The sequence below is a fragment of the Haliotis asinina genome, chromosome 5 (assembly GCF_037392515.1).
Source record: "Haliotis asinina isolate JCU_RB_2024 chromosome 5, JCU_Hal_asi_v2, whole genome shotgun sequence".
In the NCBI taxonomy this organism is placed as follows: Eukaryota; Metazoa; Mollusca; class Gastropoda; order Lepetellida; family Haliotidae; genus Haliotis; species Haliotis asinina.
This window is the reverse complement of record NC_090284.1, coordinates 55,415,113-55,432,204: the sequence shown is the minus strand read 5'-3', so window position 1 is coordinate 55,432,204 and position 17,092 is coordinate 55,415,113. Positions and strand designations below refer to the sequence as shown.

Below are 17,092 nucleotides of genomic sequence, written 5' to 3'. Positions count from 1 at the left end.
GTAATCATTTACAAAACACTGGTTACACTGCATCACCTGCTTCATTGCAGCTCTGTGGTTACGGTACATTACATTGCATCTAGTACAGAGCATACGCTCAGATGCATGACCCAATGAACATACAGAACATATTTATCACAGGTTGTGTCACAACTCTCCATGTTTGATCTTTGATCATAGTTACAATCAAAGCGTTGATAATGTTTCAGTCAAAGCATCGGAAACATTTCATGAACGTTATAAATATCAATATGATAGAATTATATAGGGCATTCCAAATAAGAGGAATGAGAGACACAAATGAAAATGATGACACTGTTTAACACTGGATATATATTTCACTTCTCTGCGAATACTTTCGTCTAACTTTTTCTTGGTCATTCATATATTTTTCAGTGAATTCTCTTAAATTTCCACTTGGAGTGTTACAGCACGGTTACACAAATGGTCAGTTTGGGGATTTTTTTGACTGATGCATCAAATTTGGAAATCTCCCTCACATGTCTACTGTGAAAATTCGTGAAAGTTTTACTGAGGCCTTCAACGTTGTAACCTTGGTCAAACAACTGACCAAGAGTGGACAGTCTAAGTAAACCTAGTCACAGGATTATTCCTTACACTCCTCTACCCAGTCTAACATGCACTGGTAGGAGGTCGCGTCAAGAATGAGCGACCCATGACCGTCCAATCAAACATGAGACGGCGGAACGGAATTAACTAATCAGACAGCGGCTACTGTTTAGTGTTTGGCGGATTTACAAAATTCCCCAGTCAACGACAATGATCCCTAAACAAAGGAACATCTTGACATGGCCAATTTTTCCGCCACCTGACATACTTGAATATTGACAAAAAGCTATTTTCAGTGACTGTTTACACCCCCTCCACCCCAACACCTTTTTCACAGGAAACAGACAATAGTCAGTGCAGCAGCCGTGCAGTTACAGGAAACGCGACAGTGCGGTTAACCTCGGTATTGCTTTGTTACAATGGGCGATCTATAACCAGAGACCGGTACATGTATATGGCCTCTGCTATAACTCACGCAAGGTTCACTTCAATACTTGTGTCATTGTTTTATTCATTATTTGTCAATGTAGAATGATATGCGATTGTCGATTTTATAAAAAAAATGTGAATTTGTTTATTCGTATTTCATAACACGCTTGGTGGCAGTTCATGCCCGTATACATTATGCCATATATAGAAACCGAAACTAGGACTTTCCAGGAAACGAAAGTAATGGGATTTCCTGCGAAAATATCGGGTCCGTATATTAGCTCAGGCATTTGCGCAGACCAGTGTGTTGCAAGCTTTGTGAATTTCATCGTGTAAATTGTGTCTGTAACCAGTTTGCAAGATAGCTTAGGCAAAAGAGAAACCGACAGACACAATGGGGAGAGCAAAGAGGAAGAACGGCTATTCCGCGCCAACGGCAACGACACCATCGCCTGATACCGGTAAGGATAGGCAAAACCGGTATGGTTTATTACCTAGAGACCAACAATTTCGAGTGAGTAGTTTTAGTTCATTTGTTTATAATTTATATATCACATTCCTTGCATGTACGAGAGGATATAGGATTTATATGTTATGGGATTCACTTGTGATGCTATTTATTCAAAATTAATGTGTAAATCATTCTCAACGTCTCTAAGCCCAGCCAGTAAAATCGTGTGTCACGCACACCTGCACATTTGTGACTATGGAATGTCAACATACCCTGTCGGATCGTTGCCACATGTGCACTGACTGTCAAATGTTTGATCTCCTCATGTCATGACGCTCTGCTGTGTAGAAACCGTTGTCAGGGTGTGACGTCAGTAGATTTCCTTGAATATGGCTTCATGAGTCTGGGGATTAGCCATATTCCCACACAGCCAGATACTGATCGTGACAATACACGTTGTCGGCTGGATCATATCTACGAATTCGTATCAAATTGTTATCAAATTATGTTGACTTTCAACACCTTTAAGACTGCACAGTCTCTTAATGTTGATTGTCAGTGAGCTGCCTCGGCCGCCTCGCTCGTCGTCATTTCCGACCACACATTTAGATATTCTTGTGTATATGTTACATTCAGATTGTGAAAACAGTCATTTTGTGAAATGCCCCCAGATTTCAGTCATCTCGTGAAATAAATAAGAGGGTCAGCCATTTCACGTCATTTTGTGTAGCAGCAATTAATATAGTTAAGTCAATCATTTCATCTATAGATGTGGCGTAAAGGGTTTGAAAAGCTGAAGTGCGATGTTGATGTATTGGCGATAACTGTTCGCTTGCCAGTATGCTTCTTTAACCTTGTTTTTCAACTGTGACATGCATCGAAGACTGACACACCATTTGGCTTATGAAATAGCTAATAAAAAATAAAAAAAGTGAAACGAAATTCGACACTGAGCAGTCACTTATAGTGCAATGTCGTTTTACACTGACGCTTTGTTTTGCCCGATTTAGCTCCCTTAGATCATAGTTGAAAAGAATGAGTTAAAGTACCAGGTTCAGAAGTAGAATCAGTTATCTACAATTTGAGATGAATGAGTTATCTCAATTGGGAGATGAAATAAATATAGACATGATTACTTCCCCTGAAAGTAATTGCTGATTCATTTGAATATATGGGTTTCCTTATTCAGTCACCAAACTGAGACAGTACAGAGCTGCAATATCGCGTTGTCATTTCATCGTAAATTCTTACACAGTCACACTTTTTGCCAAAACTCAAAACTACATATAAGGAAGGCTTCAATGTGGCACGAAATGCACGTGGACCCGGTTTTTTAATAAATAACTCTTCATCCAATGATCCAAACGATCTCAAACTTTGCAAGTCTATGTTTTGTCAGACAACATAATCACACTGTAAATCACCGATTTTATGCATTTGTATAAAAGAATCTGTCTATGTAACTGTGAACAAATTAAACAGCAGAATGCAACTGCTTGCAGAGGGAGAGAGCCAATGACCTTTAACAGCGGCAGTGTTGGGTCAGAAAGGTCAACGTTTGTCAATGTAGGTCACCTTTGCACGTGACAGGTATGCAGGTTGTGAATAGGGTAAGGTGGGTGCCAACTGTTAACCATCAGACGGAGTTTATTTCTCCGAGTTGTTCAACATGAACCACGAATCCCTTTAGTGAGAATTATCCTTTACGTTAAAATCTCATCGGATGAAGAGTTATTTACAAAAACACTGGGTCCATAAATAATAAATATTATGCATTTCATGCCAAACTACAGATTTTCTTATGAAGCAATCTTAATTGCTTTGTATTTTGTCCAAAGTACAGATACAGACAACATAAACCATTCTGGGCTCTTAATGGTGCAATGGACGTAGCTAGACGTGCTAAGTAGCGCTCTGTGACATCTCTTCCTGATATATATTCAGATTCAGTTATGTACAATCGTTCCACAGAGCCAAAAACTATAGTGTCGCCTGCGAAGAGAACAAAAGCCCTACTCTTGTCCTTCGATGCTGAGGTTCGCCCCCTGATAGACCTGGTCGATAGACTACGTGGATATGGTCTGGACAGAGACATCAACCTTCCTACCGTCGCCGTCATCGGGGACCAGAGTGCCGGGAAGAGCTCAGTACTTGAAGCAATCTCTGGTGTACAACTTCCAAGAGGAACCGGTAGGCTGTGTTTTTTTTATCAGGCTATTATAAAGGCCACACCTGCAATGACGTCAAACAGTAAATCAGTGTAAGGAAAGCACCTTTGTACACTGTCACATAATGCTGTGTATTGGCGAACAAACTGTATTGGAGCATATTGCGATTCAGGCACCCGCATTGCGATACATATTGCGACAAATTGGGAACTTAAGTGTTTGACAGTAAGTACTACAAATTGTACTTGTCGATCCTATTTTCTACATTAGTCCCTAAGCATATATGTTATGGTTCTGATAACAGCAATATCAAAATTAGGTTGCATTGTCAAGGATTCTGGTTTTTTTCACTAAATTTATAGTATTATATTATGTTGTTTTGTCATTGAATAACGAAGGAAAAAAGTTGTTGCGAATGAATTCATAAGAGTCACAAAAAACATTACATTTTCTTTGCCTCTTTATGCTTATTGTTTGAAGAGCGTATTGCGATATACCGGTATACCGGTAATGCTGTGCAGCCCTACCTGTATATAACCTTACACTAAGCATGGCTTCACGTGATAATGACACAGATAACAATTAAATTATTTGTGGATAGTTTACCAAACGTTTGTAAGCTATATTTTAGATATCTGATACCTCAAGCCAGTTTGCTTATAAAGTCAACAGAACAGGTCTGAAGCGGCTAAAGGCCTGCAAGAATAACTTGCAACCAATCAACATTCGGCAAGTCTAAGTAACGTTAAAACTCTCACAACTCTGTTTACAAATGTCTTTGATCACGCGACTTGTATTGACCAGTAATGTTGAAATAACTAGACTTGGTTTGTTATATTTGAAATATTCCTACATGTCTGAAATTGAAAGCACATGCACTTAAAGTAGAGAAAAACAAAAAGTGTGTATTCGTGTTTGTAGGTATTGTGACAAGGTGCCCGTTGGAGATGCGGATGAAGCACTCAGAGGATGAGGACACGTGGGAGGGAAAGATAATGTATAAGGACAAACATGATGTGCCCCACAAGGAAGTCATTCTGAACAGAGAGAGCGTCGGAGACCTTGTGCGGAAAGGTTGTTAAACAATGAAACATGTACCTCGTGGTGTGTTCTAACAGCATTAATTGAAAAAAACACTGAACACATGATGTCATTATTTTTCACGTAACGCTTATGTAACTGCAAATTTATGAAATGCCAAACTTCAAGGTTTTGAGTTTGTTTAAAAGGGAATCTTCAGTATGGACAGCGTGGTGTATAGACGCCTCTTTAAATTATAATGTTTCATGCTTGCCGCCCAGAAGGAAATGACAGATGGTGCCAAGGGAATTAGTGATGAACTCATTACGCTTGAAGTGACGTCATCAGATGTTCCTGACCTTACCGTCATAGACCTGCCAGGTATCGCAAGAAATGCTGTCGAGGGTCAACCGTTTGATATCGAAGCGAGGGTAAGATATCATCACAGTGACCCTCCCTCTGCAAAACATTTAAACAGAAACAGTTAGGGTTTGCACATATTCCGAGAATACTTCCCATTTCGATCAACACTTTTGTGGAAATCGGATTGAGATAGATTGATTGATGAACATATGAAATATGGAAATGTATGAGGCACTTCGAGCGGATTTGGCAATGATGCATCCCCAAAAATGCGAATGCGAACGCATCAACATTATTGCCATTTTAAACCTGTAAATAATCAACCAGACAGACAGACAGACAGACAGACAGACAGACAGACATATTTATTCCAATACCGAGGCCACAAGCCCAAAATACATTTTTAGATTAACTTTCACAATCCGTGCAAAAATACTTAACAGAGACCATGAGTTATTCCATTGGTCTTGTATAAAAGATAACCTATCTATGGCAAAAAGGGAAGAGTCTTCTTAAATATTCCATACGATCATGGCGGAGTGTTTCTATTGCCCGTCCATAATTGCAACTCGGGTCTAACAGTAATAGACTAGTTGCCCAATACACAGACCCCAGTGGGTCCATGACACTTAAACCAACGTTTGTAGCAATAGCAGGCAATTTAGGAATATTAATTTCTTTCAAAATATACTATCAGTATTCAATTACCGCAAAACTAAAGCAGTTATTTTTACATTTCAGATTAAAAATATGATCCGTAGATATATTAAACGCCAGGAGACAATCATCCTTGCTGTTTTACAGTGTAATGTGGATATAGCTACTTGTGAAGCGCTCAAAATGGCAAAGGAATTTGATGACGAAGGTGGAAGAACTCTGGGTACGTGACTTTTATAAATGTGACCTGTGAAAACAATGTTCTAAATCATATGTCAAAGTTTGTATTAAGTCTGGCATGTACAAGCGGTGATAAATATGCATTTATTGAACACGTAAAATGAATCTGTGCAGGTGTTCTAACCAAGCCGGACTTGCTGGACAAGGGAGCCGAGACCAGTGTGATGAGGATCCTGAACAACATGGAGTTCACACTGTCCAAAGGCTACATCATTGTCAAGTGTCGAGGTCAGGAGGCTGTATCGGAAGGCCAGTCTTTGAAACAAGCACTGGATGTAGAAGAAGATTTCTTCAGAAGTCACAGACATTTCAGGTAGTTTACAAATCACTATGAATCCGACTTTGTACATTTGAAACGCACCCACATCTAAGGATAAGGCGCCAGTCCAGTATACCTACACCACGCTTGTCGTTACTGCCGTTACTTGGGGCGGTGGAGTAACCGAATCGTAAAAGCTTCGGCTTGTCACGCCGAATACCAGTATTCGAATCCCCACCTGGGTAAAACATGTGAAGATTATTTCTTGTGTCCCCAGCCCTGATATTGCTGTAATATTCCTAAAACTCAACTCACTCACTCGTTATTGACTTCCGTTGAAGTGGGATTGGGGCAGAAATGAAATAAAGTGCACAAGTATATGAGTTTTATAATAAGACGTATGTTAATATGTATTTGAGCTAAAATGCTTTTGCACTTTTCATATATTCCAGTTCCTTGCGACCTTCTCAGTGGGGAGTCCCCAACCTATCATCGAGACTGTCACGAGAGCTGAAAAGACATATCAAGGTGTGTGCAGCAAAATTACTTTGCCCCGAACACTTATTACGCTTTCACTCGTAGTACACGGTTTTCCGACTTTCCGACTGCTCATTCAGGCCGCTTCTACATAACCTGGCAACGAGCCTGTGTCAAGGTAGAACAGGGTAGAACAGGGTAGAACAGGGTAGAACAGGCCTTCAGCAACCCATGCTTGCCATAAAAAAGCGTCTATGCTTGTCGTAAGAGGCAACTAACGGGATTGGGTGGTCAGGCTCGCTGACATGGTCGGGTCATGTCATCGGTTCCCAATCACGCAGATCGATGCTCATGCTGTTGATCACTGGATTGTCTGGTCCAGACTCGATTATTTACAGACCCCCTCCATATAGCTGGAATATTGCTGAGTGCGGTGTAAAACTAAACTCACTCACTCAAATGTGAAAGTTTATATCCACGTTGTGCGTTGTCATTTGTCCCGCAGGTTGTCAGTTGGGCACGGTCACATTTTCGAAATGTTCTCCAACAACCTTCTGCAATGTCTGCGAAACTGATACATGGATTAGATAATATGAACTGTGACAAAGGGCATTCAATTATCCTGATCCAGTTGTAACCTTTCACGGCCCGACCGTGACATTTTGATCACCAGTTTTCGAAATATGCATAAACAATTAGTTTCGTGCTTATACTTCTACTCGGTTACTAGCTCTGACGTGTCTGGTCTCCCGGTTTCCGGGTGTTTCTTCATACTGGACACCTTCGACACTGCAGAGTCAATGTATGATATTTCTACAAAGTGATGCATGAATTTCAATCCGATTTTACACACAGATCTCCTGCATGAACATTTACTTCGGAATACGTTCCTTGGCATGCTTTGATATGCTGATGGACGAAGATATTTGTTCCGTTTTATGGCAAGAGTAGGGCATTGTCATCAAAGTTGAGCGCCATCATACTTGGTACATATGTCAAGCATGATCCCTGGATGTGCCCTTTGGGGATTACACCAAGATATTAATTTCATTTTTTGCTGTTTACCATGGAAACATGGTCCCTTTTTCACCAGTGCGTGAATTTTATTATTTGTGGCTGCCATGACAGCACGTTTGACTTTGATCGAAATTGGTGGTTGTGCTCTTTTCCTGAGCAGAACCGTTCACTGTTTCTTCACCAAACTTGGCACATAGATAGTTCTGGTGGTATAGTGGTGCCTTTTGGTAGGTTTGGATATCTGAATAAAATATCTTTTGCGTTTCCATGGCAACAGGTTCAACTTCGTCTGAATTTTCTGGTAGTGCTCTTTTCCGGAGCAGAACTGTAAACCTTTACAATACTTTTCTTCCACTCTGCCATATGCCCACCAAAACATTGACATGCTCTAACCATAATTAGCAGACGTATTCATGAAGAGTATTTTGCCGTTGCTGGGTATAGTGATAATTTGGTCCTCTTGTTTAATCGTATGATGCAAAGTGTGCATGGCACTCGTACAATGTGTATTAAGGTAACACGAGATACTATGTTTCTAACACGAGCCTTGTCTTAAAGAAGGCTAGGCGGGTACCTCGATACAAAATCGATTTGAAATGAACTGTCTTTGAAGCCAGACATATCAGATGATATTGTAACAAGGAATGAAATTTGTTGAATCCATGGCCACTTACAAACCGTGTTACGATAAACATTGCTTATGGACCATGTACATGTCGCAGAAACTGTTACCAGAACTGAAGGAGGATGTGCGCCGCAAACTCCTTGAGACGGAGCGGCAGTTGCATGAGCTCGGAGAGGATCCTCCACAAACAGCCTCCGAGAAGAGGCAGATGGCACTCATGGTAAGTTATTGACAGGAGTTCGAGTCAGCATTTAGAAATATTCCAGCTAAGGTGGATGTCAGTATCCTTTGAGTTAAGGTACACACCAGTGTTGGGCATATGCGCGTCATCAAGTAGAGTATAGACGGAAACCTCAATGCCTTTTCTTGTAGCGGCACATAATGCTTGGAGTAAAATGATTACGTCATAATAATACTTAAACCTTCAGGAGGATGCAGTTAATTGTAACCCTTACAACAAAGTGCCCCTTTCCTGTTTAGTAGAAACTAAGCCATATAAGATGTAATTTCTCTCAACCATTATTAATTATGTCTCTGTTAATCTTGTATCTGTCAAATCTGAAAGTTTTAACGTGCTCCTGAACATTCGTCAGTTAAAGGAAGCTTGTCTGTAAAGAAAGTACTTTATGGAGTGATGTGCTTTTCACAGATGGTCACCGAGTTTATGAACATTACTATTGCTTTGACGAAAGGACAACGATGTGATGACCCCAAATATCCACCTACCATTAACAACCTTTACAGCAATGCTCGAAGGGCTTTCACGTGTCTGTATCAAACAGTTGTCTCCAGACAGCCAGGTCAGTTGGTTACGAAGCTCAACAAACGGTTAACAAACATTTTAGCTGCTACTGAGGCCAGTGATTTTTCACATGAGTGCTTACGTATATGTATGAGTGCTTGTATGTGTGTGTGTATGTGTGTGTGTGTGTGTGTGTATGTGTGTGTGTGAGTGAGTGAGTTTGGTTTTACGCCGCTTTTAGCAATGTTCCAGCAATATCACGGGGCACCAGAAAATGGGCTTCACACATTGTACCCATGTGAGGAATCGAACCTGGGTCTTCGGCATGACTAGCGAACGCTTTAACCACTAGGCTACCCCACCGCCCCGTGTGTGTGTGTATGTGTATGTGTATGTGTGTGTTTATGTGTGTGTATGTGTGTGTTTATGTGTGTGTGTATATGTATATGTGTGTATGTATATGTGTGTGTATGTGTGTGTGTGTGTGTGTGTGTGTGTGTGTGTATCGTGAAAGTACAAGTGCTTCCCAACTATTCAAACTTTCATGTTAATAAATAATAAATATTCTCAGATCTCAGATTCAGTCACGTTGTTTCTGGTTTCTGAAGCTTAATGATGCAATAATGGGAGAAAGTGTACTATTTTCAATAGTCCAATATATCTTTCTATCTATAAGGATATCTGTGTCACCTGAGGATAATGGAAAGAAAGAATCAGTTATCTTTGTAAGTTTGTTGCAGACAGCTATTGGAACAGTTTAGCAGAAATGTGTATTTTCGTAACTAGAGCATAGATAATGATGGGGCAACAGTTATATATTGTTTTTAATCTAGTCATAATCTTTATCAACATTTTGGACGGAGCATTTATCGTTTTCATTAATTCTTTCTTCATGCTACTTTGTAAAGACATAACAGGGTACCGTTCATTATAGTGCTACTTTATCATCATATATGAGAAAGACGCGTGAATCATTTTGTGCCGCGGTGTCTTTAATTTAAACTGGGATTAACCAGCTGAATTGTATCAGAAACGGAAACCTTTAAACAATAGTGATGATGTTTGAACATTATAAGTGAAGCAGGAGAAGCAAATACACTAAACCACAAAAGAAACGCCACGTCGATAGAGGTCTTTTTCAAGCACGCATTTTAATTGGCTCTAAGTAACAATCACAACGAGGAACCCACACACAAACACACTCTCGCGTCCTCTCTGACACACACGCGGCTATTTTTATCGGCTTTCATAAAACGTACCAACTGAAAGCACAACATTTGTGCACATCCCGCAGATGGTTGGGCACATTCTGTCGGTCTTGCATGCTGTTACTGGCCTGATACCGCTCCGTACCGTCAGTAGTTTGTCTTAACATGGACATAACAATGTTTGGCCAGCTTGCAATCGTCCCAAGGATTGGTTCATCTGATCTCTAGTAAGTCGTGGCATGGCGGTTGTGTCAAACGAGGAATGATTTCAACGAGTTTGGGACTCTATTTCGCTGGCATAATTGTCACTATATGCACGTACATTTTCATTTTCACGAAAGTCATATGGAACCTTTTACCATGTCTTCCTTTTTCGGTGCGTATGGTTGATATGCTTTTCAACATAAAACACGCTGGTGTTGCTATTAAGTGAGTGAGTGAGTTTAGTTTTACGCTACACTCACCAATATTCCAGCTATATGGCGGCGGTTTGTAAATAATCGAGTCTGGACCAGACAATCCAGTGACCAACAACATGAGCATCGATCTGTGCAATTGGGAACCGATGACATGTGTCAACCAAGTCAGCGAACCTGACCACCCGATCCCGTTAGTTACCTCTAACGACAAGCAGAGTCGCCTTTTGTGGCAATCATGGGTTGCTGGAGGCCTGTTCTACCCCTACTTCACGGGTCTGTTGGTATTAAGTGTCAGTGGGGATTGATAACCATGTCAACAAACCGGAATAAAAGCAATACCAAAAAAAAAAAAAAAAAAAAAATACAGATTGTTCCATATATGCTAGGCGTCATTATACAAAAACGAAATGATATATAGCACATGAAAAGACAAGTTTCTCAGAAATAGTAGAACTAACAATGTCATCATAAACGGGAACATGTTTGAATGTCTAGCAAGGTTTAGAGTTCACCAGTCGGATAATGTGTCTAATGGACGTAAGGCTTACGTTAAAGAATACCACAAATGTTTGACTCACGTATAGATGTACGCTTTCGCCTTCCAGATACTAAGAAACAGAGTCTGAGGAACGAACTTCAACAGAGGATGGAAGATTCCCGAGGACGAGAGTTTTGTAATTTTCTTGGCAAATTTGAGCTGGTGGAGAGTTATGCACGAGAATACATCGCTAAACTGGAACAACCTGCACTTCAATGCTTCGATGACGTCCACAGAAGCACGATGACAATTCTAAAAATTCTGGCAGAGAAGTGTTTCGAAAAGTTTCCAGATTTTGCAGAAAGAGCTAAGGTATAAATTCCTTCTCTGTGGTTACCCATTTTGTATTCACTGATATCATGTGCTGTGAGTTATTGAGTTTAGTTTTACGCCGCACTCAGTAATATTCTAGATATATGGCAGCGGTCTGTAAATAATCGAGTGTGGACCTGACAATCCAGTCATCAATAGCATGAGCATCGATCTGTGCAATTGGAATTGACATGTGTCAAACAAGTCAGCGAGCCTGACCAATCGATCATCATGTGCTGTGACGGAACATAACTAAACTTCATTTTTGCATTGCGTAGGTATATGTTATAAGCGAACACTCACAGACGGGGAAATGACTATCTAGTGAAGCCTTGTCATCACATATCGAAAATTGTTCTATTATTATTATGCTTGTCTAGCAGGAGAAGGTAGTCAGTCTCACTGACTTGGTTGACACATCGCCGGTTCCCAATTGCCCAGATCAAGTTCATCCTGTTGATCACTGGATTATTTGGCCCAGTCGCGATTATTTAAAGACTGCCTCAATATACGTAGAATATTGCTGCGTGCGGCGTGAAACTGAACTCACTCACTGTTTTTCAGGGCATTGTCGTTTGCAGAGGCCCAAGGTGAATTAACTCACCCGCTGTGACGTCAGATGACAACAGCACTGTTAATTGCCCGTCGTATTTATCTTACCGAACACCTTAGGGCAACAGCGTGTCATATTTGCAGTGGGCCCGCTTATTTCTGATGACTAGAGGGCTGTTTCATAGTAAAAACTAAATCTATAACACTTATTCATCTTTGTCAGATTTTGTCAGTGTGCACATAACAAACATGTTGAAGAGTAAACGGGAAATATGGTTAACCTTTGACTTAGAGGAACTTTGACCTGGTTTAAATAATGAATTTCTTTCACGAAAGCAGCGTAAAACGAGTTGAATTGGAATGGCAATAACTGCACAACTGATACAACTATATTTGCGGCTATATAACCACCGGTATACGATCCGAGTTCGTCAACCAGAGTACAGTTATCGGCCAAGTATATCAACGCTCAAAATAAGTGAACGTTTAAAACCTGCCTTCCAGTCCAGGACATGAGTGAGTGGATGGTCCATGAGCCAGTCCTGTTTGGTGGGTGAGTGACATCAAAAACGGACTTCACACGTTGTACCCATATGGGGAATCAAAGCGGGATCTTAGACGTGCCGAGCGGACGCTTTAACCACTAGGCTACCCCACCGCTCCGACATCTGTAGAACCAGATGTGCTTATTTCGACCTTCTTACTTCAATATCAGATATAACGACCAAAACATTCTCTAGTCACATTGAATATCTGCTAGAAGCTGAGTTCATTCACATTGTTACCGATGGACAGGGATGATTCATCAGTTAAATATAAAATTTGTGGGATAGTTTTCAAGCTGTAAAGGATATAAATATACTGTGAATATACAGTGCAAACTGACTGAAAAAGGCACTCACTGGGACTTGATAAATAATCCGGCTTAGAGACTGTGCTGGGTTATAGAGCTGATGATAAATGTAAAATCCACGGATGGGACTGGGTTTTTATGCCGGTGTTGGTAACTTGTCGGATTGTACAAATACCGGTTTTGACAGCTTCCACTGTAATATTGAAATTCCTGTAACATTTCTGTTTTCTTCGCATTTTAAGGAAGTTATAATGAAGACACGAAAAGAGACCCAAGAAGAATGCAAAGAGGAAATACAAAGGTATTTCGAGATGGAGAATCTGGTGTACTCTCAGGACATGACGTATGGCGGCGAATTGCGTGAGTAAAGATATACTGTCCAAGTACTTTCATTAATTAATATCCTTATCAATAGTTGCTATGGTCCATGATCCAATCCTGTTTTCTCTTCTAGGAGGAGAAGAGGAGAAGAAAAAGGAGGAGGAAGCCGAAGCAGCAGCGCGTGCAGCGCAGTCAGGATATTCACAGCCAGGTATTGTTAGCATGGTCTCATAGATACATCATAAAACTTTTAAGTCATCGAACTGTTATCTGCTTTGACCATAGCCACTGTGACCTAACCAGTACAGAACAGGTGATAGAGCACGTTTACAAGTAACGTATCCCTTTGTATAGATTTACTAGATCATATAGAAGAATCGTAGTCTTTGAGACTTTGTTTCTTTGTTGGTTAAATCCGCAATCAGCAATATTTCAGCACTATATACAGGGTATTAAGAAAGGCTTTGTTTGTTGGCTTCATCCATAATAAGCAATCAGGAAATAATCAAATTATTCGCCCCGGATACGATGATATGTCAGCCAAGTCAACGAGTCTAACTAAGCAACTGTTTGTTAGCGAAGTTAGGTTTTCATTGACTGTTTCTGTATTTCAGTTCGTGTGAACGATGACGATGTGAACGATGTAGGCAAGGCATTGATGAGTCTACGATCCTATTGTCAGGTATAGTGCCGAATATTACCCGTAATAGTTTTCATGATGATGTGTTTCATGAATTTGAAGTCTCCCGCAATAGTGTGTCTCAACAGATATTAAATACTTCAAACCGGATGTACCTCTTTCCAGAAAGCCCATGAGGATCCGGGCTAGAAAAATTCAGAAGTGATCATGTTCATGCTGTTGATGAACATATAGTTCGGCCTAACTACAGTTCCAATGGTAGGACATAGGAAAGTAGTGATAGGAAACGTAAAAAAGGACTTTCCTGATGAGATGTTAGTACAGAAGTAAGCACTGCGGATTTTTGCTAAGTCCAGAGCGACCCATGGCTTTATGCATATTTGTGTGTGATGATATTGTATCACAAAGGTCGAAGAAAGAAAGAGATGTAAGATGCTCATGAATAGATGAGACATATTCAACACACATGAAAACTTACAAAATATATCTGAGATGACCCATTGTGCCTGTAGGCAGCGCGTGCATTACAAGCCTGATCAGTCAACAGTCCATCGTCATTTCAAGTTTTGTCCGATTTTTTTCCGACATGTTTTTTTCTGGGTATCTTCTTCCGCATCACAGTGAATGCCCAGTTAGGCCGAAGTGAGCTATTTCGACATATCCTATTTGCAGTTGTGTAAATTTTAGGGATCCAGAGAACAGCCTAAAACAGTTGTTTTTTCTACCGGCATTTCTGACAGTACATTTTTTAGGGCATGCAATAAGGAGATACCTAAGGTCAATGTCACGGGACGTTTTTTTTTCAATATTAATTTGCGTATACGATTTATAATATGATGACGTATTAAGTGTATCTGATAGTTTTCATGTAGTTATTTCATGTAATAAAGTATATGATTGTTTTCTGGACAGCAGTCTATGTTTTGAATTATTTCAGGTTGCTGCACGGCGTCTGTGTGACGTCATTCCCATGATTATTCAGCAGCACGTGTTCCGGGAACAGGTAAAGGAAATGCGAATCCTACTCATGGATATTGCCTCGGATGAAAAAACCATGGTGCACATCCAGGAAGATCCAGACATGGCTTATGTGAGGAATGAATGCAAATCTCGTCATCAAAGACTGATTCTGGCAGAAGAAGAGCTGGACACAATATAGCTTTCACCAATGTCAACCCTGGCACTGTCATTGTTTCTGACAGAAAGTGCACTTGTACTCTTTAAAGACAAGTGAGAGCATCATGTCAATTAACATGAAATTTTGCGTTTTGAAAGGAAGCTTAAAATGACATCTAAGCATTCAGACATGATGTATCGAAAATACCATTTTAGGTTTTGACAGATGTGTGTTCTTATATGAATGCCATTTAGGGTGTTTAATACTGTTTATTCCCACGGATGAAAAATGTGATGAAGGGGACCAGCCTTAAGGTTTCACTTATTGCCGTGGAGATTGATGCTCTGAATTTAGCTTATTGCCGTGGAGATTGATGCTCTGAATTGAGCTTATTGCCGTGGAGATTGATGCTCTGAATTGAGCAAACTCAAACATTATTCTATTTGCTAAGTTTAAGATATGTTATATGCGTTCAGTTACGCTTAATAATGGCGTATAGATTCTTCTGCTTGGCCTGAACTTGACCCGGGATGTCAAATGGCACAATCGGCAGGTCGAGTTAATTTCATTAAATAGTGGAGTCGACCTTGTCTTTAGTGTTACATTTGTGCAAGCATGCATACATGGATTCGTCACAGAACTTGTCCTAGAAGACAACACTTCTGAAAAACACAATCATTTCACGTTTTAATTGGATATTGTTTATACCGCCACATGCTATCCGGTTCGGTTTACTAACTCTACAACGTGCAGGCGTCAGTTATATTCACGATCCGATTCCCGCTCGTATCGCTCTCTACACCCAGTTGCTGTAAACAACATGTAGCTTCTTTTTGATAAAAAGTTAGGACAATGCTGACCATTTAGCGACACTGCGATGTCAAACGGTTGACAATTAACTGACACCCCTACACAGTAATAGAAACAACTAGTTGTGACACGGTCACGCAATGCATTCACTTGATCAGGTCAGGCTGAACCAGTTGTAGTGCTTGATGTGTAGCGAATGAGCGAGTGTAGCTTGGTTTGTAACCCTGACAATTTCTTGTCAGAGTTATACCTGTTGAGTTTGACATAGGTGTGCATTGCATTTGACAGACTGGGTTCAAATATGTTGAATCTATTTATTTTCAAGAATAATTGTGTGTTTTGCTACGGCGTAGGTTGTTCATTTTTTAATCTCTTTACACATCCTGACCAGAACACGAAAATGTCATTTTCAACAAGTGTATTTATTTCAATTGTATGTTTATTTCATTTACATTTCTGTCATCTATTGTACTGTGTGTAACAACGCATCTTGGTGTTCATCAAGCTGTGTAGAGTAGGATGAGGAGAATTTTTATGAACACACAACTCCTTTATTCTGCATGGGTGATGCTTCGACACAGATTCTAATGTCGTCAAGCAAGTGGTGCCAAGCAAAGGCATTAGAATCTATGTCGAAATGTCCCCTCTACAGAATGAAGAAGTTGTGCATCCATTACAATTCTCCCCACTCTTTACTTCCTCGATTTCCAGAATGCCAATCGCAGTACTTTGGAACAAACAGCAGATTTTCAACATATTATCGCCACTGTTCTCGTGTTGTAGTTGCAGATAATGTGTTAATTCTGTTCTCGCATAAGAATGCTCCAGCATGATCTGAGATCATCTCTGCCATGTACAATAATGTGTTTGGTGTTACTCTCTTCTTTTTTGTTCTATTAGCAATCTCCTTGAATTCATTTCGTAACTCTCTGTAGATTATGTAACTAAATTAGTTTACTAAACATTCATGTTGCTGAGTTGCAGTTGTGTTTTTATGATGGAGCATGATGCGCCTTCATTATGTAGCGTCTGTTTAAATTTTCGATGTACAGGGTACATTTCTTGAAAGGCGCCATGTTTCCTTCTTATTACCCTCTTTGCCATGAAATACGAGACTATTTCTCAGCATTGGAGATTTTTAGTCTTCCTGCCTTTCACATGTCTGTTAGTTTTTTTCCTTAAAAGGGCGGCGAGGTAGTATAGTTGTTAAAACCTTCGGACTTCCGGACTTTACTCAGTCTTTAAAATATCGAGCCTGGTCCAGATAATCCAGTGATCAAAAGTATGAGGATCGATGTGCGCGA

The 17,092-nt window shown here is 40.2% G+C and overlaps 1 protein-coding gene across 1 annotated transcript; it reads left to right on the top strand.

The window, feature by feature from the left end:
- The first annotated feature begins 1,300 nt into the window (after positions 1 to 1,300).
- LOC137284845 (interferon-induced GTP-binding protein Mx-like) lies at positions 1,301 to 16,771 on the top strand. The gene is made up of 14 exons (XM_067816863.1): positions 1,301 to 1,460; positions 3,422 to 3,640; positions 4,540 to 4,691; positions 4,914 to 5,069; positions 5,743 to 5,881; positions 6,013 to 6,211; positions 6,610 to 6,685; positions 8,374 to 8,496; positions 8,926 to 9,076; positions 11,251 to 11,495; positions 13,143 to 13,260; positions 13,355 to 13,432; positions 13,836 to 13,903; positions 14,799 to 16,771. Exons 1-14 carry the CDS (start codon positions 1,394 to 1,396, stop codon positions 15,018 to 15,020), a joined length of 2,013 nt encoding a protein of 670 aa, XP_067672964.1. The 5' UTR covers positions 1,301 to 1,393; the 3' UTR covers positions 15,021 to 16,771.
- The last annotated feature ends 321 nt before the right edge of the window (positions 16,772 to 17,092 follow it).

What these genes read in the sequence shown, in the direction of transcription:
- LOC137284845 (XM_067816863.1), top strand. Translation starts at nt 1,394, where the DNA reads ATGGGGAGAGCAAAGAGGAAGAACGGCTATTCCGCGCCAACGGCAACG. An exon ending in AGCTGAAAAGACATATCAAG is followed by an intron (nt 6,686 to 8,373) that starts GTGTGTGCAGCA and finishes TACATGTCGCAG; the next exon opens with AAACTGTTACCAGAACTGAA. An exon ending in AGTTGTCTCCAGACAGCCAG is followed by an intron (nt 9,077 to 11,250) that starts GTCAGTTGGTTA and finishes TTCGCCTTCCAG; the next exon opens with ATACTAAGAAACAGAGTCTG.